Raw genomic sequence first — 25,991 nt, 5'->3', positions numbered from 1 at the left:
TTGTTTGATATATCAGAAGCCTATCCTTCAAATCTTCAGGATCAGGATTGTAGGAATTCACTTTGTATTTTGCTTTCAGTGCTTTTCCCCTATATACAGTATATGCTCAAAAGCCTTAGTCCTTCCCAAAGTTTTCTCCATTATTCCAAAATCCCTGTATTCATTGACCTTCTTTATCATTTACTTTTAGAAAGAGATCAGTTATCAAGCAGAATGTAAGATCTCTCTCACCCTCCCCAAGAATTGACAGAAATAGCAATATAACAGAGACAAAAATCCTGCTGAACATTCAACTTCTGTTTGTCATCCTATAGTTCTCGGCTCTGGCTGAAACTAATTTTGGAGACTTTTGAATAAATGAGCACATTTATATTGTGTGTGCATATATGTATGGATGTATATATCTGCCAAAAGCCACATTGTCAATAAAGGTGGAGTCAGGAAAAAAGAAACAATGTTAATTGAAGTAATAATTTGATTAAAGTAAATGCCTGTAAACTAAGGTACCGTGTGTGTGTGTGTGTGTGTGTGTGTGTGTGTGTGTGTGTGTGTGTTTGTGTGTGTAAATTGATTCATATCTATAAGTGCTAACCATTTTATGTCGCACAGAAAATGCTGGAAACTGGCAAAAAATATCACAAATTGTGATCAAAGTGACTGCAGGACGCTGCTTCCTCTCATTTTAGAATGATTTTTTTTTAAATCACCATTTTAGAAAGTAAAACAATATCAATTAAAAGTTACGTTCCTGGTTATATTCATTTTTATGATGCAGAATTTTAAAAAAAATCTTATTTAAACAGAAGAAACACCCACCCTATTATTGATATCATTATCCAGCTTCATTGTATGTACAATTTGGGCAGCCTTATGCATTTATAAAATAAATATGTTGGACACTTTTTATGGCTGGTCCAAATTATATGACATAAGTAAGCTTTGCTTCATAAGGCGTGTCTTTTATAAGGAGGCTTCCATGTGAACTATTGCCTTTTATTATGGAGTTATTTGAAAGTTGCCTTACCCCTGAATTATATAACATTCCTGGGTTCAAAAAATTGCAATAGGTAGTTAAACATGCTAGCCCTGAATTGAACTCTCACTCTTTGGTTCCCATTAAATTTGCCTAATTGAAGAATTGATATTGTGAAGCCCCTGCATTTTCTTTATGCCAGGGCCCCCTCCTCCAGAAATCAATTTGAATGTGGCAGGTAAAGGTTAGACATCTTAATTTATTTTTCTTTCTAAAGAGATTCCTTAGGTATGAGGGAAATAACTCTATAGAGTGTAGAACATCATTAGCAAATTATTGGAACAGAAACTTGTGCCTTAGATAAGGAAAATGCATTTCTTAATGATTGTCAGAATAAAGACAAGGCTTGATAAGAATCCCCACAACATTCAGTTTGCAAGTGAGTTTGAGCTGTATCAAGTGGTAAACTAATATGTAGGCTTGGTTTTTTTTAATCTAAAAGATAGTCATTTAATTCTTTTCATATATTGGGGGAAACTCAGTAGTGATGAGAGGCAGTTGAATGTTTCCATTCTGCTATTTTAGTGATGTTTTTATTCTATTTTCAGGACCGAAAAGATAACTGGGACTATATCTCCATCCATACTGATGGGATTTACTATAGTAGTATTTGTCTTCCATCATGCTGTGACTCAATTTATTTACCTACTGTTTATTCAAGTTGTGCTCAGAAAATAGAAGCTCAGCTTTTCTGCTTCCTTGTAAAGACTGGTTTAGCATGACAAATTCTAGGCTGTGTGTGAATGTCCATTGGATGTACCCAGAGTTTTGAATGAATTCAAACCTGGGTATGGTATGGAGAGGTATTTGGTTGTGCTTGTTAGTGACCTATGGCAAGCTCAAGGGAGGGTATCCATTCTGGCTCTCCTTGATCTCTCAGCAGCTTTTGGTACCATTGGCCATGGTATACTTCTGGATCAGTTAAGAGGTTGTGGTGAGGACCACTATTCTGCAAGGGTTCTCCTACTTGGTTGGTGAAATAATGGGAGCTGTTGAGCCCTAGGCCCATATGCCTCAGAATTCTGCCTTATCCTCCTCCTTTTTAATATCCATGTCAAGCCATTGAGGAAGGCCATAAATTAGTTCAGGATTAGGTGCTGATGATACCCAGCTGTCTCCAGCTGTCCAGGTAAAGTGCCGAGTCCGTTCCTAGTATCTGGAAGCTAGGAGCATCTGGATGGGGAAGAATAGGTTATTGTTCAACTCTGTCAAGACTAACTGGTTATGGGTTTTGGGTCTCCTGGACTTGGAAGTTGCAGAGTTTCCATCTTTGGTTCTAGATGGGATGACACTATCCCATTCAGACTTGGTGAACAATCTGTGCTGAAAGAGCAGGAAGCACCTTTAACTATAGGATCCTTTGCAAAATTGGGTCTTGTGCACCAGTCACACTCATTCTGGAACTTGAAGGCCCTGTTCATGGTCACTCACACCTTAGTCACCTCCCAATTGAACTATTGCAGCATTGTGAGTAGTTACGGGTTCAGCCTGTTATACCACTAAATACTGCTACCAGTACTGTGAGCTGTACTGGCTCCTAGTAGGTTTCTGGGTATTATTCAAGATAACGGTAACACTGGAGATAGGACTGGGTTACTTGACAGCTCTCCCCCCAAGAACATTTGCCAGTCCCACATGCTTCCGTGGGGGGGTTGGCATCTTATGGTATTTAGAAAGCTTTTCTGTAGTTGCCCTTGCTTTCTGGAATGATCTCTCACCAATATATAGTTGTCCCCAATTCTCCTTGCCTTTAGGAAACCCTTAAGACTTGGCCCTTCCCCCTGGTATTAGCATCTGATTGAGTGGGAGCACCTCCTGCCCCAAATTGTATTTGTTGTATGCTTGGTTACTATTTTACACTTTTGTATTTGTATATTTGTTGCTAGGTAGTTATTGCTGATACATTGCCCAAAGTCACACAGCAAATTGGGTAGCTTTTTAAATCTTAAAACAAACAAATGCAATGTTCATCAGTATTACATCTATGGCAACTGTTAAACTTACTTGCTGCTTTTGGTTCTTTACAGTCTGCCCCACATCACAACAACGAAACAGCATGGCTGCAAAGGAGAAATTGGAAGCAATGTTGAATGTGGCCTTACGAGTGCCAAGCATCATGCTTTTGGATGTCTTATACCGATGGGATGTCAGTTCTTTCTTCCAACAGATCCAAAGAAGTAGCCTAAACAACAATCCCCTCTTCCAGTACAAGTATTTGGCCTTTAACATGCATTACGTGGGTGAGTATATACGTGGAGAGATGATTGTTACAGACCAGTATTTCTCGACTGGAGAACATGCTAGTGGGGAATTCTAGGAGCTGACGTTCATATAGCTTAAAGTTGTCAAGATTGAGAACTTGTAGGTAATTGTTACATTCCGCTGAAGTAAAACCTCTTTCTGACTAGATTCAGAGCATTCAGTTATGTCATAATTGACCCTAGGAACTGTTCTGAGGTGGTGTTTTCTAGACAGGAAATTCTGTTTAAAAAAAGCCCTTGTGCCATGCTTAAAACACAATATTTATCACTGCTTTCTCTCTTTAAGATGAACTCAGCCATGCTGGACTCTACCCTTCCTCCTTTTTATTTCTGATATGAATGAGGAATCAATTCCTCAGTAGACACTAGGAAGTAGGGGTGGGGGGAAGCAGAGATTATATTGTGCTTGCTTGGACAGATAAGAAAATTGCATTCAGATATATCAGTACCTTGTTAGAAAAACTGTTCAGTTCCTTTTGCCATGTTCCTTCGAAGCAGTAACAAAAGGAAAATTGAGGCTTTTACTTTCAATTTCAGTGAACAGTAATTTGTCATTAACAGATCTGCTAGGGTAAATGTGTTTAGTTTTAATTATGGTTTATTTGGAGAAACCAGATTGAATCAGTCATTTATTGTCTTGATTCTTCCAGGAATGTTAAAACTGATTCATGCAGTGTTTGGTGCATAAGAACAATATGGGGTGGTTGGAAACAAATACAATAGTGTATAATCTCTTTTTTCATGCTTTCTGGACCATGTTGTCCTAAGCTCTATCATAGCACTCAATTATGGCTTATTGTCCATCCCACCAGGAAGCTCTTCAAAGCAAAGGAGTTTCCTTCAGGAAGGAAAGCAGTTGGAACAAGAATTAATTGCACTTCTTGTATATGTGGAGGAGGCTATTGGCTTAAGTAGTTTCATAGTTTAACCTCTACACTTCGGTCCAAAAAGTGTAAAGTTTAAGTTAAGACTATCAAGTACATAGTCAGAGTCTTTCTCAGGGCCTCTTGAATTTCACAGTGCAGTCTACCCAATTCCATTAGTGAGATAGTTCTTTAATTCTGAAGCAATATTTAATTAAAATATTTGTAACCTACCTTTAAAAATGGATCTCAGGGCAGGATGAAATCAATAAAACAGATCAATATACAATAACATGAATGTTAAAATACCAGTAAGTCTTCTTCTTGCATATTTTTATCATTGGTATTTGAATTCAATCTCTATGTATTATTAGCATATTTGTCAGGACATACAGAAACTGGCACTATTATTTGCAAATATATGAGATTTGGAAGAATATGTTCGGGTTTATGAAAGCTTTGTGCATTGGAAACTATTCACATCACATCTCTAACTAAGCCATAATGGTTGATTAGTTTGGGTTTTTGTGTCTTATTAAATAACCATTATTTAAATCCTGGTTTAGTAATATGTGTGATATAACATGGGTGTTTATAATAATAAGATAGCTATGGATTTGGGAAGATGAGCAATAGTCTGTGGGAATGTCCAATTTGTTGACTGTAGAAACGATTAAGAATCAGATTCAAAACATTCAAGGACTATGCCTTAATGAACTCCCTTATAAAAGAAATCTGGGGTTCCTGTCAGTTCCCTAGATCCTATATCATATCGCTAACGTTGCTTTAAAACTCCCTATTGAAGTTGTTATGATTTTTTATTCCTTGGTCATATGGGACTTGACAGTATGGGGCTTGATAAGGCTCCTGTATTCAGAGGTTCTCCGTAGTGAGGGGGGAGGAGTATCCAGAATGGGCTGACCTTATCCTCTCATGATTGGATCAAGTCAGATAAGCTCTTTGGGCAACGCCCCCTGGCACCAGGTATTCCCCGTTTTTTCTGACTCATCCGATTGTGAGAGGTTGCACATTCTAGATCTCCAGCAATTTTCAACTAATGAAAACTATTTCTGATATTCAGCTGATCCAATAGATTAGTCTCCATTGGTGCACTTTAGCTTTAAAGTGTGGTGCAAATGTATGGTGCTCTGGATGTCTCCCCTTTAAAGTGAGTGGAACTGTTGGGAGTTATGGTTTGCTAATATCTGGAGGAAGGCAACCTTGCCTACCTATGCTTTGAAGAGTCCTCTTTGGAAGGCTTTTCTTTTTCTTTTTTTAATTTCCACACAGGAATATCTGAAGAGATCCAAGTGCTCAGAATAGTAGAGCTGTCTCTCCATTTCCCCAAACACTGGGATCTTCTACTTCAAAGAGTTTCCTACCATTTTGAGATGGGCATATTTAAGAAGTTAAGATACCTCCAAACCCATCCTTGGAAAATAATGCTAAATGCTTCTCTTGGTCTCCAAAACGTTGGTCTAAGCGATACCGTTTTTGCTTGGCGTGGTTCAGTAACTCAGTTTTAATCCTGTTACTGTGGGTGTAGGATTAGTATCTGCCTACCTGTCTATTGCCTGCAGCATCTTGTTTTTCTTTGCAGATTACATGTTATCTGTTGTTCACCGCCACAGTTAATTTATGCCTTGCAGAGATAGCAGAGCTATCTGCTTATTCAGAAGAACGTAGTGTTTCCTCTTTTCCCCTACTCAAATATCTAGATGATTCTGCTTTAATTGAGAATAGCTCTTTAACGATTGGCTCAGAGGATGGAAAATCTCTTGCTCAATATAAAAAAAGAGTCAAGATTCATAAGTTAATTGTATGTTGCAGCTACAGTCAAATAGTGTGGTTACAGTGTTAAAATAAGAGTTACGTATCATATGAATAACTTTGGACCAGTCAGTAGTCAAAACTCTTCCTATGTGCATGAATGAACTGTCAAACCAGAAAGTGGAGTCCTCAGTGCTTTTTGCTTCTAGTGCCATGCTCAGAAAGCACCAATGACTTCACAGTTCAACTCTGAGCTACATATATTCTCTTCTATTGAAACCAGAAATCTTCCATGTGTTATAGTTTCCCAGTTTTCTTGAGTCAGAGATCTATGACTAAATGTCTCTGGAACAAGGCAGTCTTTGATTCTCTACTTTGAATTTGGTTAATATTCCTATTCAGATCAAGTCAAGTTTGTAAGATTTCCTGGTTTACTGATTCATTCATATATAGAAGGAACATCTGAGCAATCAAAATTTATGCTAATATTTTTGCTTATTATCTTAAGATGTATTCATCAGCTATCCTTTTTTGCTCAGCTTAATCCATATCACTGAATTCTTTGGTGGAGAAAACTTGGAACGGTGGAAGATGAACTGTATATGACATCCCAAACTTTAGAAGGAAAGAAGGGTCTAAATCTTAAGAAACAAAAGGCATGGTATTGTGGGATACCAGGAAGAGCATGGTAGAACAAAATAGGTGCAAGTAGAAGATGACGTTAATGCTAGAGTTTTAGAAAGCAGCTTGGAAAAGTTACTAGAAACATTATTGTGGCATGAAATAATGAGTTATATAGTACAGTGGCAAGGGAAGGGAAGAAGAATGTTAGCATAGCATTTCCCTGTCAGATAAAGAGAGTAGACCACCATTCTTTGTGCCAGCTAGTTTTTTGTATTTATAAGGCTTTCTGTCAAAACCTTCTATGAAAAAGGGATGGAGCAACTTTCTACCTTGAGTATCTTGCTGCATTCCATGTTGGTCATAGAAGGAAAAATTATACCCTTCAGAATTAGCAGAGTGGCAGAGGAACAGGGAAGCATTTTTCTTTTTCCCAGCTAGTGTTGTAATATTGTGCCGGACATAACACAGATTTCAGGGTGAAATCAGATTGAAGATAAAGGCAATATCATTTTTTGGCTTCCTGACTGCTTGGCTCCATGGTGCCAGGATGAATGATGTAGCAGGATTTAGTGGGAGTTGTGCTGGATGTGGGTGGAAATCATACCTGCAATTTGCATTATTGCTGACTTTCCTTCACCTTCTTCACCAGCACTGCTCTCCTGCATAAATGCACTGTTCAGCATATTGGGGTAAGCTCACATCTCAATTAGAGTATGGCTCTATTTTTAAAAAATACTGCTCAATGTTTGTTTTCATCAACATCCATGCCAGATTCTAGCATACATACTCTGTCTACTATTTTTTGTGTAAAATCCCCACAAATATATGTATTTTTCCAGATGGTAAACTCCCAACTGCGAATGTGGAAAAGTGGAGATTTAGAAGTCACTGCATTCTGGTTTATACATGGGCTTAAGAAGTGTATGCTGGAAAAATGTGCAAATGAATTTCATCCCCATCACAGTCTAAACAAACCAATTCCTGTCTGAATATGCAGTCCCTCTTTGTGCTTATAGCTTATTGATTCTACATTGTAATGTTTGGGCAGGCCAGCAGTGGTCCCCTGTTCTTGCAAAGCAACCATATGAAGTATGGTCCTGCTGATTGGCATGTTAGCTCTAGCAAGTCATGGACCCATGGCTTACTTATGCTCTGTGAGTCTTCATTTCGCCTTCCATCATAAGCTGCCACTAATTTCCTCTGCCCATCTCATCTCTTTGTGTGGAACAGCTAACTAGTTATATATCCTTTGCTTGTTGTTGCCTTCTCTATTTCAATGGCTTCCTTTCTCAATCCTGGACTGGGGCTTCAAGGAAAGTTTCTCACCTATTGTCATTGTAGTATCAGAAACAGCAGAAGTGTTGAGCCTTGATGTTGTGTTTGCAGAAGCAAATGAGATTCAGTACTGGAAGGTGGTGAAGCATTCCAGGCAGAGGATAACAGCTGAGTATTTAAAATCAGAGGAACTTTGGCATAGATGAAGTTTGTGATGTTAACTATTCCCATTTCCTAAAACTCAGTTGTTAAAAGAAGTGGTCACTTGCCTAACAACTGCAACTGAGAGTACTAGAACTGCCATCACTAAGCGATGTGGTCACATAATGTTTCATCTAAAAACATTGTTCACGTTGTTGGGTGAAGATTACCTGTAGATATTTAACTTTTGTAGCACCTTTAAAGTTGGCGTAAAGTTTACCCTCCAGGAGAGCTAAATAAAAGCATTCAAAATATTCTGCTTTTTTAATTTTTTTAATAAAGCCTCCCAAAAGTTGAATCTTGTGGCAAATGCATGTCTTTTCTATTTGTTGTTGTAAGTCACGAAGTTGTGTCCAACCCATTGTGACCCCATGGACAGCATTCCTCCAGGCCTTCCTGTCCTATACCGTCCTCCAGAGTCCATTTAAGCTCACGCCTACTGCTTCGGTGACTCCATCCAGTCACCTCATTCTCTGTTGTCCCCTTCTTCTTTTGCCCTCAAGCTTTCCCAGCATTAGGCTGTTCTCCAATGAGTCCTTCCTTCCCATTAGGTGGCCAGAGTATTTGAGTTTCATCTTCAGAATCTGGCCTTCTAAAAAGCATTCAGGGTTGATCTCTAGGACTGATTGCCTTGTTTGATCGCCTTGCAGTCCAAGGGACTCGCAGGAGTCTTCTCCAGCACCATAGTTCAAAGGCAATTGGCAATTGGCAATTTAATAAATTTGTATGCCGCCCAATCCCGTAGGACTCTGGGCAGCTTACAGAAAGATAAAAATAAAAGTTAAAAAGTAATATGAGATACAATTTAAAAAAACAACACACCATACATTCTGTCTGGGTGGGGCTGAACCTTGTTCAACAGCCCCAGGCCTGCCGGAACAGCCAGGTTTTAGTGGCTTTTCGGAAGGCCGAGAGAGTGGGAAGGGTCCGGATCTCTATGGGTAGATCGTTCCACAGGGCTGGAGCAGCTACAGAGAAGGCCCTCCCCTGAGGAGCCGCCAGCCGGCATTGTCCGGTCAACAGGACTCGGAGAAGGCCCAACCTGTGAGATCTTATTGGTCGTTGGGAGGTATGTGGCAGGAGGCGGTCCCTCAGATATCCAGATCCTAAGCCATGTAGGGCTTTAAAAGTAATAACTAGCACCTTGATGCGCGTTCGGAGACCAATAGGAAGCCAGTGCAGCTCACGGAGGATAGGTGTAACATGGGTGTACCTAGGTACACCCGATATCGCTTGCAAGGCTGCATTCTGGACCAACTATAGTCTCCGAACACTTTTCAGGGGCAGCCCCATGTAGAGCGCTTCAATTCTTTGGTACTATTTTCTACTAGATAAACTTTATTCACATGTATCTGTTTTGATAGTGTAGAAACCCATTACTCAATCAAAATGAGCATGCACACTTTTCAGTTCTTCCAGTTAGGGAAGATCTTACCAAACTAAGCAGACACAAACATACACACCACCCTAAGATTGGGGGAGGGGGAATTCAGATAATATGAAAATTTTGCTTGTCATGCTAAATATACTCAAACAATTTTAGTTATAGAATTCCATGAAGATACGTAGGATTTTACAGCATGAGCTAAAAAAAGACCTCATAAATAAATGCATGTAAATATTTTTTTATATCTGAGGGATTTGCTCAGTGTTTTCCTCTTGTTGTCTGTAATTAATCACCTGCAGTACTTTGTGTTTAAATATGGGGAAACATTTACTGCTGTGATTATTGTGTGTGGCACTGCACATATTCTGGATACTCTCCCCCTTCTGAATTTGTGAAGAGCGATTTGGGAAAAATATTTTGACAGTAATGTGAGGATCCTCCTGTGTGAGAAAGAGACAGAAGGAGATGCAGATATTTCAAGACTGAATGACCTATTCTTTTCAAAACTCAGAAATTGATTTCAATAATTTGATGATTACCATTAATATTCTTAAAATTAAATCAAGTAAAGTATCCATATAGATTCCCCTTTTCAAGTATTTCAGTTTAAAGGAAGCCCACAGCAAAGTGTTTCCATTACTAAAGGAATATATGTTTAATCACAGCCTTTTTCAGGATTGGGGAGCATAATGCCAAATTCAATGTTAGGTGTTGGGATGGGTGGATATATAATTGAATGTATGAAGGAATAATCAAAGCCTAATTAGTTGGTGATCACAAGAAAGTATTCTTGGTTTCATAACTATGAATTCATGTTTTCTGTTATTACAATGGTAACCTAGATGTCTCTTAGATCATCATCTTTATATATTTGTTCAGCAATTCAGTTGAAGTGGTGAATACCACCTCATTTATTTATTTAAAAAGATTATTGGGCCACCCACCCACAACAATCTAACATGTTACAATTGCTATACAATTGCTGTGCAACTATTCAGGTGCCTTACTGACGCAAATGTTCTCAGTATTGTGATTCCTCTCTTATTTATTTATGCTTTATGCTATCTCTCTTTTGATATGAGCTAAAGATGTATTAGTTTGTCCAAGTGTTTGACTAAACCTGTGTTGCTATGTCATTAATGTGTTTCCACCATTATTGCAATAATCTTGTTTTACTGTTTTAAGTGTTGATATTTGTTCATCTTTTTTGATTGGTTGGTTAGGGGAGGTCACTTTCGGATTACTTTCGCTTTTAAAAAAAATTAAAACTGGTATCATTAAATACATTTTAAATGTCAGGAACCTTTTGACTAAAATTATATTACATAACCTATCTGCCTTCCTAAATTGGAATAGAACTACGTAGCTAAAAGTAATGCAGAGTTTTGAAGCCCTTGAGTGTCCTTGTCTGAGCAGGTTCGGCCCTGGTTGAGTGAATGAGAAGACTGTCAGTGAATTCCAGGGCTCTAGGCTAGACTGGGAAATTAGAAAAACATCCTGGAAGAAGGCAGTGGAAAGGCACTTCCATGTTATTGCCAAGAAAATAGCATGCTTGTGTCTGTGTAGTCAGCAATAGCGGAGCTTAATTCAAGAATGTCTGTAGATGTCTTCTCATTTCAGGGGTGATTAAGATACAGGAGCAACTTCCTTGCACAAAAAATAATTATTACATTTCAGTTGAAAGAACTGAGTCCTGGCATATCATAACTCATCCAGTTTCCAATTTCCTCACACCCTCTTCACCAGCTTTTGTCTGTCTGCTGCAAGATACCCTTTTCTATGCCCATGGAACTCCTCTGCACATTTGTAGAGGTATTGAGATTGTCTTGGCAACGTTTCGGCGAGGGCTCACTCGCCATCCTCAGGCTGGTGTTTTCGGCTTAAAGTGTGATCAGAGCTGTCGTCTTTCTATAAATCTTGGTGGGTGGGTATGGAGTGCTGGCGTTTCAATAAGTGGATTGATTGGATGTGTGGCTGAATCATGATTGGTAGATTGGTGCTGGTTGTGTGTCCATTGTTGTTTCGTGTTGTAATGGCATGGGTGATGGGTGGGGCTCATTTGTTGACTAGGGCTGGTTTCCAGATGTCTGGTAGGCGGGAGGTATTGTCACATTTATTCATGTTGTGGGAATGTTTCTCTATTTCGATAGCTTCCATAATTGTTCTCTTGTTGAAGTGTTCAGTTTTGGAGATTAACCTGGTTCCTTCAAATCTCCAAAACTACCAATCATGATACAGCCACACATCCAATCAATCCACTTACTGAAACAACGCCAGCACTCCACACACCCCTACCAAGATTTATAGAAAGACGGTAGTTCCGATCACACTTTAAGCTGAAAACACCAGCCTGAGGATGGTGAATGAGACCTCACCGAAACGTTGCCAAGACAATTTCAATCTTACATGGGAAAAGACCAGAATACAACAAGACCAGCATACCTACACCTGTGAAAAACTACGAAAACATATATAGTCACAGGAGCAAATGTTTTATGCCTATGTCTGCATGAAATTCTCAGGATTGTAACCTTGATTAATGACATCTCCAAGTGAGTTTTATGCTTAAGCAGATATTAGGCTGAATGACAGATCTAATTTTTGAATGTTTTATTTTAGAGCACAGCTATTTTTAAGTGAACACACAATCTTATGATTTGGTTTTGTATCACTTTTCTGATGACATGGAGGAATGAACTCCTCTGGAGTGTGATGATCAATCTCTATCTTGAGTTCCTTTTAGAAAATTAGTTATTTAACACAATGAGAAGGCACATGAGATCTAATGTGCTTCTCTTGTGCTTGGAACTCACTGTACAATCTATTTCTGTTCCCTTTCCATCGTGGCTGGTTGTTAAAATGCAGGCACTGCTGTTTCAAGCACAGAAGGTGAGCCCATATTGGGAAATATTTACTGAACAGTTCCCACACACTTAGTGACTATGATAGGCTTGCTACCTTTTTACGCTTTAAGGAAAGGGAAATTCAGATTTCTCAGTTCACATTGGGTCCAAAATGGAAGTTGAAGGACCTTCCAATTTTTCCAAGATTGCCAGAAAGTAAATCCACTTATGTAGTTAGTGAATTAATGTGGACACGATGGCTGGAAAGCTAATAGCCCAAGTCCGACACCTCAATGCTGTGCAACAGAGTGAGCTCTCATTCCTGCCCATCTCACAGTTTGAAAGCATGCAAATGTGAGTAGAAAATAGATATTGCTTCATTTGGAAGATAACAGCGTTCCATGCACTTTGGTATATACCATATTTTTCGGGGTTCACCGCCCAAAAGGGCGAATGACAAAACCGCGCCCGACTAAACCGTGGTGACAAAACCACGTGTTCTAAAGCGCTCCGACGAATGAGCGCTGAATCGCGCCGACAACAGCGTGGCGACAGAAGCGCGCTGTAAAACTAAAACTAACCCTAAACCTAACCCTTAACTTAAGTTAAATTGGCTTTTGTCGATGCACTGTTGTAAAGCGCCCTTCTGTCTCTGCGCTGTTGTTGCTGCATTGTTGTTGGCGCATTGATGAACGTCACGGTTTTAGCGATGCAGTTTTGTCGGCGCGCTTTTGTCGTACGCGCTTTTGTCGGGTCATGATTTTTCGGAGTATAAGATGTTACGAAGTATAATACGCACCTTGTTTTTGGGGAGGAAAACAAGGGAAAAATATGTGTCTCTGCCTCCCAGCAATTTGCCTCCTTGCAACAAACAGCAAACAGTACAGACAATATACACTTTCTATAGTGTTACATTTCAGACTTTACTTGTACAGATGCTGTTAAAATTGATGTGCTTTTTGGAAGTATAGTTATTCGCTATTTAAAAGAAGCTACAATAGCACTGAGCCTCTTCAGATCAAGCATTTATTTTTAAAAGCTTCTTCATTTTGTTAGCTATCTAGAACAATAATAAAGCAGTCTTTAAAAAATAAGTCTAATAATTTGAACATTCTATAGGCATTTATAGTTATTGACTTACCTCCTTGCAGCAAACAGCCTGATTAGTACAAGAAAAAAAAAATCTGCCTCCCAGCAATTTGCCTAGTGGAGCAAACAGCAAGTTTCACTTTCAGTTTCTCTCGGTCACAAGCTGTTTCAGGCTGCAGGGATTGCGATAATCTATTGCAGCCTTTGCAAGCCCCCATTTGTTGCAAGGAGGTAAATTGCTGGGTGGCAGAGGCCAAAGGCTTGAGGCTGATGGGGGACTACAGAGTCCAAAGGCTTGGGGGTGATGTGGGGGGCTACATTCAGTGTATAAGACACACCCAAATTTTTACTCTCTTTCGGGGGGGGGAAGTATGTGCTATACGCCGAAAAATACGATAGTCATGCTGGCCATATGACCATGGTAACATCTTCGGGCAACACTGGCTTCCTCAGTTTCTTCCACTAAGAAACAGAGATGAGCATTGCCTCCTACAGTCAGACACAACTGGACAGGGAATCACTTTTACCTTTAGTTAATAATATTTCCAGTTAAGATGGGTCTAATTGAACTATTAAAATGTTGAGATAATGAATGTCATTCAGATTTTCCTTTGCTTCAATCCAACCAACCATCAAATTTGTATGGTCATTCAATTCACAAAAAGTGACTCTGGGCCGTATACCGTATGAACATATAAAAATGATTTATTAAAAATATAAAGCAATCAGTGTTAAAATATATTTAAAAAATGCAAGGCATAGGAGAAAGTAAATATTAAGTACAATGATGGAGCCATCTTAAAATGTCACCAGTCTCCTGGATCCCTAGACCTGATGACAGCCCTTCCTCGTAAACCAAACAGTAAAGACAATTAGATGAGCTAATTCTTTACCATAAAACTACATTAACTGACTCTTGCAAGTCTGAAGATCCAAGCTTCAATTAGGGTGTGTCCTTCCTAAGTTTGTTTTGTGTGTGTTTAAGGCTTGATTGTTGATTGTTTTGCAGGCAACATCTCTTCCCCTTGTTCCCTAAAGTCATCCGCAATATTCTGTTTCACATAGCCATATCTTGAGGGATTTCTGGAACATTAAGAGGGATGGAGCAAACCTTATTTTGGAGAGTGGGGTGTTCCACAAGGCAGGCGCCATAGCAGAGAAAGCCCACCTCCTGCAGCAGACTGTCTCTGCCAGATCTAAGAGGCCAAGCTGATATAATTAGGGAGAGGTAGATAACCTGGTCCTATGCCATGAAGAGCTTTAAAGGTTAAAATCATCACCTTGAATTGAACCTGGAAGCAAAGTGACAGCCAATGCAGTTCATGGAACAAAGGTGTGATATTGAAGCACGCATAACTGCCCACACCACTGTATTCTGCATCAGCTAAAACTTCTGGATATTTTTCAAGAGCGGTCCCATGTAGACCATATTACAGAGCCCCCCCTCCCCAATTTAAGAGCAGTTACAACTGGTCCAAGACACTGAGCAGTGCAAAGGCGCTCCTAGCCATGACTCTGCTCTTTGAGCAGGAGTCATGAGTTCAGGAGGATCCCCAGATTGCATAATAGGTCTCTTTGGGACAATGCAATGGCATCCAGCTCCAAAGATAGTCATAGAGCTGACAGGCCCCCAAAACCCAGAGTTCCCAGTCTTGCCATGAATGAAATAAAGGGGAAAAAATGAAAAATTATTTCTGCAGATGTTCATCCTAGAATGCATTAAATACATATGAAACAGCATTCAAGTAAGTTAGGGGTGAGCATTTTTTTTTAATCCCAGAAGATTGCTTTAGTTGCCAAGCTGGGAGATTTCTCTCTTTCAGTAATCTGGTTCCTTGGAAGGGAAAGAAACCTAGCCTCCCTCCCTCATGGAAATTCTGCTCAAAGCTACTTATTTCCCATAAGCAGATGCATCTGTATGTACTGTGGGACCTCGGGTCCCAAATGGCTCAGACGATGAACAATTCGGGTGCTGATTGAAAAATCTGCTAAATGCTAAACTCAAGTCACAAACACATCCTCGGGTACCAAATAAACACAGCCATGGTGATTTTCCCTGCTGCAGCGATTTCTCTGCGCCATTTTTTGTATGTATTCATGCGCAGTTTGTCCTGCTTCTGGTTACGACCAAATTGGGTGTCAACCGAAGTCCTGGAACGGATTACGATTGGCATCCGAGGTCCCTTTGTACTGAACTGTTGCAGCTATTTCTTTTTGCAAAATGTCCAGCAAGACAGAGAAGCAGGTTTTTAGGCCTAAATTTCTCCCAAACCTAAAAGGAACAAAGTGGGAAAGCGGGGAGGACACACAACTACCATCAGACCTTTTACTGTATTATCAGTACTTGAGAGAAAATCTTTCTAGCCTTCTTTTCAAGTAGATACAGAATACTTTGTCACTTTAATAAAATAAAGCATCTATGAATTCTAACCAGAAAGAAATAATGGCCAGAAAGAATGCAGATAAAAATAAACTTGTTGTGCTTCTAACATATTGGTCCAAAATCCCTAATGGATCCTGTAGCCCAAATTTGAATCCTTCTAAATCATTTATTTTAAGGGAGGTGGAAAAATGAGTTGGGTCTAATACTAGCTTTTCCTATTCTTCTCTGGAGTTTGTGCTATTTTATTTACTCTTGGGTATCTAAGCTAAGAATTAAAACTAAAAAATCATGCCCAAAAGTTATTTGACTCCTATAGGTTGCATTTTAATATCTTGTCTATGGAGAATGTTAGCCATCCAAGTCATGGTTATGCCAAAGGTGCATTTTCAAGAGGCAACTGGACTTTCTTTGTTTTTCCTTGAAGATGTTTCACTTCTCATCCAAGAAGCTTCTTCAGTCCTGACTGAATCGTGGGGTTTAAATCCTTCCATTACCCAACATTCAGTCAGAACTGAAGAAGCTTCTTGAATGAGAAGTGAAATGTTTTTAAGGAAAAGCGAAGAAAGTCTTTGGGGTATCTTCTTTTTTTCAAGTGTCCTTCCATAGCTATTCTACTTGTAAGATTCCTAATATCCTTAGTTAAAATAGTGTTCTCCATTTTAAAGTAAAGAGCTTTCTTTGATTGGTGACTGAATACTTCATACTTGAAGCAAAGCAATGTATACTGACTCTGAGTAACATATTAAGTGGGGGTTTTTTGTCTGCAAAATGTTCTCAAGGGTTCACAATCAGCTGCTTTCTCAATTAGTTTACTATTGTTAGAGTTAGAAAATTGAAGTAATGATGAATGGCAGTTTAGGCTAATAGTTCCAAAAGGATCAGTTATGTTTTCTAAGTCTGGTTTTATTTTGTTGGACTGACTTACACAGGAGGTCTAATCAAAGGCTTCCTTGATCATTAAAAGAAATCATTAGTTTTCTGAAGAAAAATAACTAAAAAGGAAGGATGAGCACAACACATAAAGATTGGATGGGAACATGGAATCTTTTCCTTATGTCATTATTTAATCCCACCCTCGTAGTATTACTAAAGTGTGCAGAGAACTTTTCAAATTTGTCTGTGTGTCCTATCCCAAGTTTAGGAGCTGTCTTCATCAGACAGGCTGAGAAAGAAGAATTAATTCCTAGTACTCCCATGTTCACTTTCCAGGACCACTCATTTGGAAGAAACAGCTTGCTCATCACTCTAGGTCATGGGTCGTCAACCTGGTCCCTACCGCCCACTAGTGGGCATTTCGGGATTCCAGGTGGGCGGTAGGGACTTCGGAGGTTAAAACCTCCTTTTGAGCGAGTGGGCAAGCGCGAGCTCACACATCAATAAACCAACGTGCGCGTGCACGCAAACAAGCAAACACATGGGAAGAGGAAGGGGAGGAGTGGAAACTGATAGCAGGGACAGGCAGATAAGTTTTGTTATCTTATAAAATAAAGCAGAGCAAAGCAGTTGCAAAATAGGAGAAAGAAAAGTTATAGGCAGGAGAGAATTATTGTTGGCTAATAATAATAATTGGGCTAACTAGCTTAGCCTTACTTTTGTACATTGCCCTAAGGAAGGTTAAAAAAAAGAAGATAAAAAGGAAAAGATAAAAAAAATTAACAAAAAAAGGGAAGAAAAATAGAGAAAAGGGGATAAAATAAAGGAAGAGAGTAAGCAGTGTTTAGTCTGGCTCATAAATTAAGTTTTGTTATCTTATAAAATAAAAGAAAGAAAGAAATGAAGAAGGAGAAAATAAAAAAGGGAAAAAGAGATCCTTGATATAGTGAAATACTATAAGAAAGGTAAAGAAGAAGAAGGCAGGAAAAGGAATTTTGTTTTGATGGTGACACTTAATAAAAATTGGCACCCAATACAGCATTGTTTTTGGTGTTTGTAATAAAATGGAAAAGAAGAGGGGAAAAAAGCACTGTGTGGAGTGCAGATCAAAACATAAGAGTAAAAGTAGTTGTTAAATTGTGAAACAAATTTAGAACGTATGTCGGAAAAAAAGAAATATGCTCATGTTCCGCACTTGCGCAAAAACTGGTGGGCGGTAAGGAAAATTTTCCATCAAGAAAGATCCATTAGTGGGCGGTAGGTAGAAAAAGGTTGACTACCACTGCTCTAGGTAGTTCAGAATTTGTAATGTAGGCAACCCAAGGTCTTCTTTTTTTGTAGAATTTTTTTATTTTATTTTAATACAAACAGTCCATCTTCCATCAAACAGTGTGTCGTCTGGGCACAAATGTTTTGTGCAATAACAATTTAAATTTGCAATCATATTCATTATTTAGTCTATTCTTAGCTTAATATCAATACCTTAAATGTCTAATGATCTAACAATCCTCTCTACTTGATTTAACTCTATTAATACATTTTCTATATTTTCCCACTTCAGTCTTTTGACTTCTATATGTATTAGACATTAACACATCTGGCACTCTAGCCTGGGGAAGGCTGGTGTCTGCATTCATACCGTGGTATCGAAATTCAACACGCTGTCATATTAAAGAGATGTGAACATTGCGTAGAATTATGTATTCGTTTCAAACCGTATCTATTGACAACTGATGTACCATTGAAGCAATGGCAGAAAGAGACATTTAGATTTGTATGGCGAAGGAAAAAACTAAGGATAGGGAGTTGCCCAGCATATTTCTATTTTTATTCTTATTTATTTATTTATTTATTTTGCCATTATGGGTTTACATATTTCCCAAAACAAATCCTTAATGACTACAATAACACCACTTTTTCAATTTCTCAGAATAATTCTTTTTGTAATCTTCAATCCCTGATCCAACCAGAATTCCTCAGAAACAGTCAGATTCCAGTTTTGGAATATAATTCACTAGCATATTAACATCTTTTAATATTTATAGATTTCATTGTATTTGTTGCATAAAATAACTTCAAGGTTTACTTAATCTTTTCAAATTCAAAAAATTTCCTTCCTCACTAAAGATTTTGAGAAATTTTAAATTTATTGCAAACTTAAAAGTTGGCTAATTTAGCAAAAGATTTGTTTTCCTATTAGACATGGTAAAGAATACTTTTAAAAAGTTAGCATTCAGATAATGTTACAAATATAACATTTACCATCTAAAATATATGTGCTTACGAATGATGCTTATTGTATTACAGAGATCAATATGGTTTTAGAAAATGAATGTGCTTTTTAATTAGATACTGATGCTTCATTATATGAACAATTATGGATTTGTTGAACATAGGACACTGCAAAAAAAGATTAATATTGGAAAGACTGTGTAACACCAGATTTACAGTTTCTTTTTATGTCTCAGCTAGCGAACAGTGTAATGGAGAGTGTAATCTATATTATTCCACTTTGTTAAGGTTTAATGATACTTTTAAAAATGAATGGGCTTTCCTTTTTTCCTGTGAATAGATCAGATCCAGTTCTCCACCTTTAACTAAATCAGATGCAAATCTAGAATATCTGGCCTAAATGAAAGGCAGTTGGCCTGCCTTTCTTTTGTTTTTTGTTGATCATGCACAGATTTAAATCTGAACATTGGGTTTTTAAATTACTGACTTCAAACTCTGATCCCGATGGTGACTCGTGTTGTATATGCACTATTATAATATCATTGCCATTTGCTAACATCCATTTAGAAACTTTGTTTACTATTTGAAGTAGCTGCTAGACTTTACTATAGGTATGTTTCAAATCTTGATTTTTAAAATGAATTTTTGGCAAAAAGAAAGATACTTTTTATAATTCATTCCAGGCAGTCCTGCCATTGTACGGAAACTTGCGGAAAGAAAAGATGCATATGATTGAAAAATTAACTCTGTTCATTGTTGTCTTCTTTGTTGAAAGATACAAGATCATATTTTAAAGCTTTTGATATCTGGCCTAGTGATCGATGTGGGAAGGAGAAAATAATTTTGTATACTTTGTTTCCCATCAGCAATAGGGTGTTGGTACTTACCTGATACGCCTCTTCTCATAGTGGAGGAGGAGTATCTAAGATGGGTTGACCTTATCCTCTCGTTGATTGGACTGAGTCAGATAAGCTCTTGGGATACGCCCCTGGTCCACCAGGCACCGCCCAGTTTTCGGCGAAGAACTCTATCCGACCCATTGCTCCATCCACTCCATACCTTTGTTATGGTTTCAAACTTTTTATTGAGTTATAACTTGAACATATTAGTGCAACATCCATCATAACACATGTTACATTATCACGACAGGGAGGGTCTGGATACTCCTCCCCCACTATGAGAAGAGTTGTATCAGGTAAGTACCAACGCCCTTTCTCCATAGTGAGGGGAGGAGTATCCAGGACGGGACGTACTAAAGCTAACACGTCCCTAGGGAGGGTAACCTACTGAGGGAACATGGCCAAAGTAAACCTGGTGGAGTATGTCCCCTGCCCTATGAACCGCCTGTAATACCCTGTGACCAAACGAAGCCTCCACCGAGGCAAAGGTATTCAACTTGTAGTTCCTCACGAAGGGTGAGGGGGAAGACCATGTGGCTGCCTTACATATCTCTGTCAATGAGGCCTGCATTGCCCAGGCCGCAGTGGTGGCCACACTTCATGTGGAGTGTGCTGTGATGGGGCTCGGTGACTGTATGCCCTGAGACTGGTAGGCCATAGCAATGCAGGTCCTGCCTATGGTGGTGGAAGTCACCTTCTTGCCCAGAGACCCCAGTTGGAATGAGACAAACATGGCCTCGGACTTTCTATTCGGCCGGGTTCTTCTGAGGTAAATCCTCAGAGCCCTCCTTATGTCTAAGGTGTGCCACTTCCTCTCTAGTGGGCGAGAAGGGTCTGGACAAAAATTGGGCAAAATCAGCTCCTGCGACCTGTGAAAGTATGACCACACCTTAGGTATGAAGGAGGGGTCCAATCACAACACCACTCTGTCCTGGTGAAAAATGCAGAGGTCCTCCCTGGTGGACAGGGCCTGCAGCTCTGATATCCATCTGGCGGATGTGATGGGCACCAGAAATACCCCCTTAAGGGTTAAAAACTTTAGTGACACTGTTCGCAATGGCTCAAACGGGGCCCCCATCAGAGCATCCCAACACCTTATGCAAGTCCCAGGAGGGGTACCTATGTACCGTGAGTGGTTTGAGATTGGACGCCCCCTTCAGGAACTGCCTGACCAAGGGTTGGTGAGTGAGAGTCTGGGGTCTGCCACACAAAAGCACAGATGAGATGGCCGAGACTTGTCTCCTAATTGTGTTGGGAGCTAACCCCCTGTCCAGGCCTACCTGGAGAAATTCCAGCACTAAGGGAACGGTGGCTCTCACTGGGTCCTGTCCCCGGGAGTTACACCATGTGGAAAAGGCCCATCAGGTTGCGCCATAAATGCGCTCCATGGAGGGTCTTCGGGCGGCCTCGATAGTTTCTATTACCCTGGGGGAGAATCTTTCCTCCCTCAGGATGCTCCGCTCAACCGTGGTCAACTGGAGCCATTGGGGTTCCGGGTGCTCCAGTGACCCCTGGCTGAGGGACATTCTTTCCTTGGGAATCCTCCAAGCTCTGCCCACCGATCTCCAGTGATTGGAGATCTGCAAACCATGGCCTCTGGGGCCAGTAGGGGCCAATCAGCACCACCTCCGCCCCCTCCTGAAGAATTTTTTTGAATGACCCTGGGAATCAGGGGCACGGGTGGATATGCATAGAGAAGTCCCCGGGGGCCACGGGCATCAGAGAGCGTCCGCCCCCTCTGCCCCCTGTGTTTGGTACCTGGAGTAGAACCTCGGGAGTTGGGTGTTGCGGGGGGTGGCAAATAGGTCGACCTCCGGGCGACCGAAGCAGTCTGTCACCTCTCTGAAGATGGCCGGATGCAGCCTCCACTCCGAGTTGTCCACTTCTACCCGGCTGAGTCAATCGGCTGTGATGTTGTCCACCCCCACTATATGTTCCGCCTTTAAGGAGAGAACATTCCTTTCAGCCCACTGTCCCAGCCTTTTGGCCTCCCGCATAAGGGCCCTCGATTTGGTCCACCCCTGCCTGTTTAAGTGGGCCTTGGTTGCGATGTTGTCTGTGAGAACTAGAATGTGCCTGTCCTTGACAGAGTAGTGGAATTGTACCAGGGCCAGGCGGAATGCCCTGACTTCCAACCAGTTGATGCTGTGAGTCAGTTCTGCCTGGCTCCAAAACATAGACTGTTTTCCAAAAGATAGCATCTTTTATTGAAAAGAAAAATGTGCCCACTGAAACAATGGACTTGTGATTGCTACTTTTTAAACAGATTGTACAGCAGGGGGAAACTCTTATCCCTCAAACAGAACTTGTTGGTATCTTAGACTAATGTTGAAATTAAGCATTAAACCAGATAGCCTAAACTTCCAATGGATAAGAGTTCAGTTTATCTCCTCTGTGGTAAAGATGGAAGAAAGAGTGGAGGAGCAGTTACAAATCTCCAACCCAAATATTGGATATCACCACTCTCGAGTAGACTCTCTGTTTCTTGTGATCCTGGGAGAATCTCTCTTTCCTCAGCTGTCTTGAAGGAAGCAATGAGTTCAACCATACTGGATGACTTCTGCCCAATATCCAACCTTCTCTTTTTAGGGAAAGTCTTAGAGGAACCAGTGGGGCATGAGTTTCAGAATTTTCAGGACCTGAGTGCAAAATGCATGATCTTGGCCCCTTTGAGTCATGCTGTCTGAAAGTTGTGAGGGACTGGATAGGGACAAAAAGGTTGAACTTAATCTCAGCAAGTTGGAGGTGCTGTTCATCCAAAAGCTTGGGTAATGCTTGGGTCTTCATGAGTAGAGGCTGAGTATCAATAATGAGACAGGGAAAGCATGGAGGTCCCTAGGAGATGTCATTACGCCCTCACACAAATGACTTGAAAATCATTCAGTAAGGATTTCTAGAGTTAACCCTGTATTATTTCAATTTCTTATTCAGGTTATATCTTAAGTGTTGTGCTCCTAACCTTGCCCAGACAACACCTGGTTCATCTCTACCTGTATTTTCTGACTGGACTGCTGCTGTATGCTGGGCATCAGATCTCCAGGTAAGAATAACAGAATTGATTTCCTTAACCTGCCTGTTTAATTACATTGACATTTCCTTTATATGGGCATGCCTTTTCGTCCACTAACAAATTATAAATGAAGGCAATTTTATTTGAAACAGGTCTGACATTAATTATTAATACTTTGGGACTGAGATCTCCAGCTGTCTATCACCTGGCTCCCAAGATGTAGTCTTGAGGCTGGAAATCAGTTTGGAGCTCTGCCTTCCACTTCCAACACCTCCCCCCCCCCCCCGGGCCACATCTCCTTACAGTGCTACGTCTGCCCCACTGTCTTCATAGCAGAGTTGACCAATCTTTCCTTCCCTCCCTTTGCAACTATAAAGGAACTTCCTTTGCCTCAACCAGCCCAGTAATCCAGACCTGATCCCAGAAGAACAGCCTTTCATCCTGAGTCTCTTACATTCAACTGTATAATCATGCATACTTACTAATTTATATACCTTTCCTATATTGCAATATTACATTCTCTTGCTCCTAATGTCTGGTTGGTTGGGCTTTATCCCCAGACTGACTTTCACCAGAGACAGGGCCCACCAATCTCCTGCTTTACCTCTCACTTGGGCAGTCCCCAGCAATCACTGACGGAAGACCCAAAGGCATATTTTAAAAGGCAACTGGGTTTTCTTGGGTTTTTTCCTTGAAATTTTTTTTGCTTCTCATCCAAGAATTTTCTTCCGTTCAGTTCTTGGATGAGAAGCAAAACATTTTCAAGAGAAAAAACCCCAATAAAGTCCAGTTGCCTTTTGAAAAGCACCTTTGGGATAACCATGATTTGAATGTTTGAGAATCTCCATGGACACTTACATAAGAGATTAGTGGTAATCTGGCACTTTGTGACATTTGAGGTAATGAGTGAGCTCATCATTACAGTCAGCCTATATCATGCCCGCCATCAAGATCAAAATTGCCAATTCTTCATTCCAAACCCACCCACAGTCCCACAGAGTCATAGTTCAGGTCCAAATTCATAGGAAATTGTAATAAGTTTAAATACCAACCTGATCTCCAGTTTTCTCTAACGATGTGGTTCAGAGTGCCTACAAAATATGGAATAGAGGGCTGGGAACAGGGATGACCATACAAATTTGATGGTTGGTTGGATTGAAGCAAAGGAAAATCTGAATGACATTCATTATCTCATTATCTCTGCTGCTACTGCCAATTCACTCAGGGACGCGCACGCACATGCACAGTACAAAAAAAATGCTTCTATTCATGCAGAAGCCACAAACAAGATGGCAGCGCTTATGGCACCACCGAGTGAACCGATTTGGGGGCGTGGCAGGCCTGGGTTGTTGCCGATTCCAGCGATCCAGGCTGCCAAGTTACTACCTATTCAGCCAAACCGATAGGAACCCACCTCTGGCTGGGAAGATACAATTTCTGTGCCAGTAATTGTTGATGTATATTACTTTAGAAGTCAGCTATCTGGATGATTATTTTAGAGACTGCAAAGTCTGCTGTTAAAAATTTAGTATTAAGACAGTTGAGACTAAAGAATCAAAGAAAATAAATAAATAAATATGTTCTGGATCTCATACTCAGTAGCACCTGCTCCTGCCTATTCATGCTCTGCAGTGGCCCCTGCCAGCCCGCCTAGGCTTCATAGTACAAGACACACAGCACATCAACTCTGTATGATCTTACTGGATGAGCAGAAACAATAAGAGATAGGTATTCATTTTGCAAAGCCTAGCTCTATGCCAGGAAGGGCTTGATAGGTAGTAACCAGCACCTTAAATTGCAACTGGAAACCCCAGAACAACCAATAGAGGAATAGTGACACACAAGCCTGCCAAGATACATCCATTACTGCCTATACCACAGCTTCTGAATACTCATCAAGGGCAGCACCATGTATAGTCATTGCAGTAGTCAATGCCAGAGCTCAGAGATCTTGTTTCCAGATAAGCTTACAGGATGATGGGTGAAATGCTATATACTATAGTATATTTATAATATGTTGAACATCAGTCTAGCCCAGTATCAATCCCCAAGTTTTAAAAGGACTTGGTTGTTATTTGTAGTACTATTAGTTAAAGTCACATTTATTCAATTATTTTCATATAATAAACATTTGGTGGTTGATGAACAATCTGAAACTTGATTAAGCGGTCAGTGAACTGAAGTGTTTGGGGCTCCACTGATAAAAGTGAGCTTTGGTATGAAAAAACAGTCCTAGATTTCTGATTCTGGAGTAAAGGGGTGCCATCATTTTCATATAGTCTCTGGGAAATGAATGAGGGTGTGGTAGCATAACAATCTCCTAGTCATGCATTCTTTCTTTGACTGGAGTGCCGTCAACTTGGTGTTGACTCTGAGTGACCACACAGGTAGATTCTCTCCAGAATGACCTTCAATGTAGTCTCAATCCATCTTGACAGTGATATCTTCCTTCTGTTTAGTAGATTATGCATCCTTAGGTACGAATCAAAAGCACGACTATGCCCAACGGTTTTGAGATTCATTTCTGGAAGTGCTTGTCTTTATCTAAATCACTTTGGGGGTTTCCCCCCCCCCTTTTTTTAAAAACAAAATGGCACATTCCAATCCTGAGGTTAGTCAACATATTGGATACATAACTGGATTATGCTGATGAAACAGGTGCATACATTAGGTTTACTGTTAACATGTATCTCCTTGTCCAAGTGTTTCTTGACAGAAGTCCAATTAAGTCTATTACTTGGCTAATTTTTAATTATAGTTTAGCTTCTACTCTACTGAAAATTCATGGGTATTACTGTTGCAATTGTTATTTGAAAATGAATTACTTTTTTAAAACATTCTGAGCATTCCACTTTGGAGCTATAGATCCTTTTGACCACAATGAGTACAATGTATCTTTGTTGACTTGCAGAGATTTTTTCCCCCTACATTAACAAAAAGATGCTTAGATGAAACTAACTGCTTCTAAAATTACTCTTTGTTTTAGCTATAGTGGCTCATGTATGCACTCGTTGCTTTATTCTGAATGAGAAATAAGCCCAAGCATAATTAAGTATCCAAATCGTTCAGTATTGTTACTCCCTGGTTGTTACACCATAGCAGATAAAGTGTAGGTTACAACAAATAAAGTGCAGTATTATAAATGAGACAGATAAAATAGTAAAATTATATATTCCATCAAAGCACTGTAAAAATGGCAATAGCATTTAGACTTATCTACCATTTCACAGTGCTTTACAGACCTTTCT

The 25,991-nt window shown here is 39.9% G+C and overlaps 1 protein-coding gene across 2 annotated transcripts in view; it reads left to right on the top strand.

The window, feature by feature from the left end:
• RNF145 (ring finger protein 145) overlaps positions 1-25,991 on the top strand; it is a 74,470-nt gene that overhangs the window by 10,771 nt on the left and 37,708 nt on the right. For both annotated transcript variants that reach the window (XM_032210562.1, XM_032210563.1), the window contains exons 2-3: positions 3,061-3,273; positions 22,665-22,773. In XM_032210562.1, coding sequence (XP_032066453.1) covers positions 3,090-3,273; positions 22,665-22,773 — 293 coding nt within the window. In that variant the 5' untranslated portion in view covers positions 3,061-3,089. The remainder of the gene's footprint in view (positions 1-3,060; positions 3,274-22,664; positions 22,774-25,991) is intronic.

The sequence above is a fragment of the Thamnophis elegans genome, chromosome 2 (genome assembly GCF_009769535.1).
Source record: "Thamnophis elegans isolate rThaEle1 chromosome 2, rThaEle1.pri, whole genome shotgun sequence".
NCBI lineage: Eukaryota > Metazoa > Chordata > Lepidosauria > Squamata > Colubridae > Thamnophis > Thamnophis elegans.
This window is presented reverse-complemented; position numbering and strand designations above follow the sequence as displayed.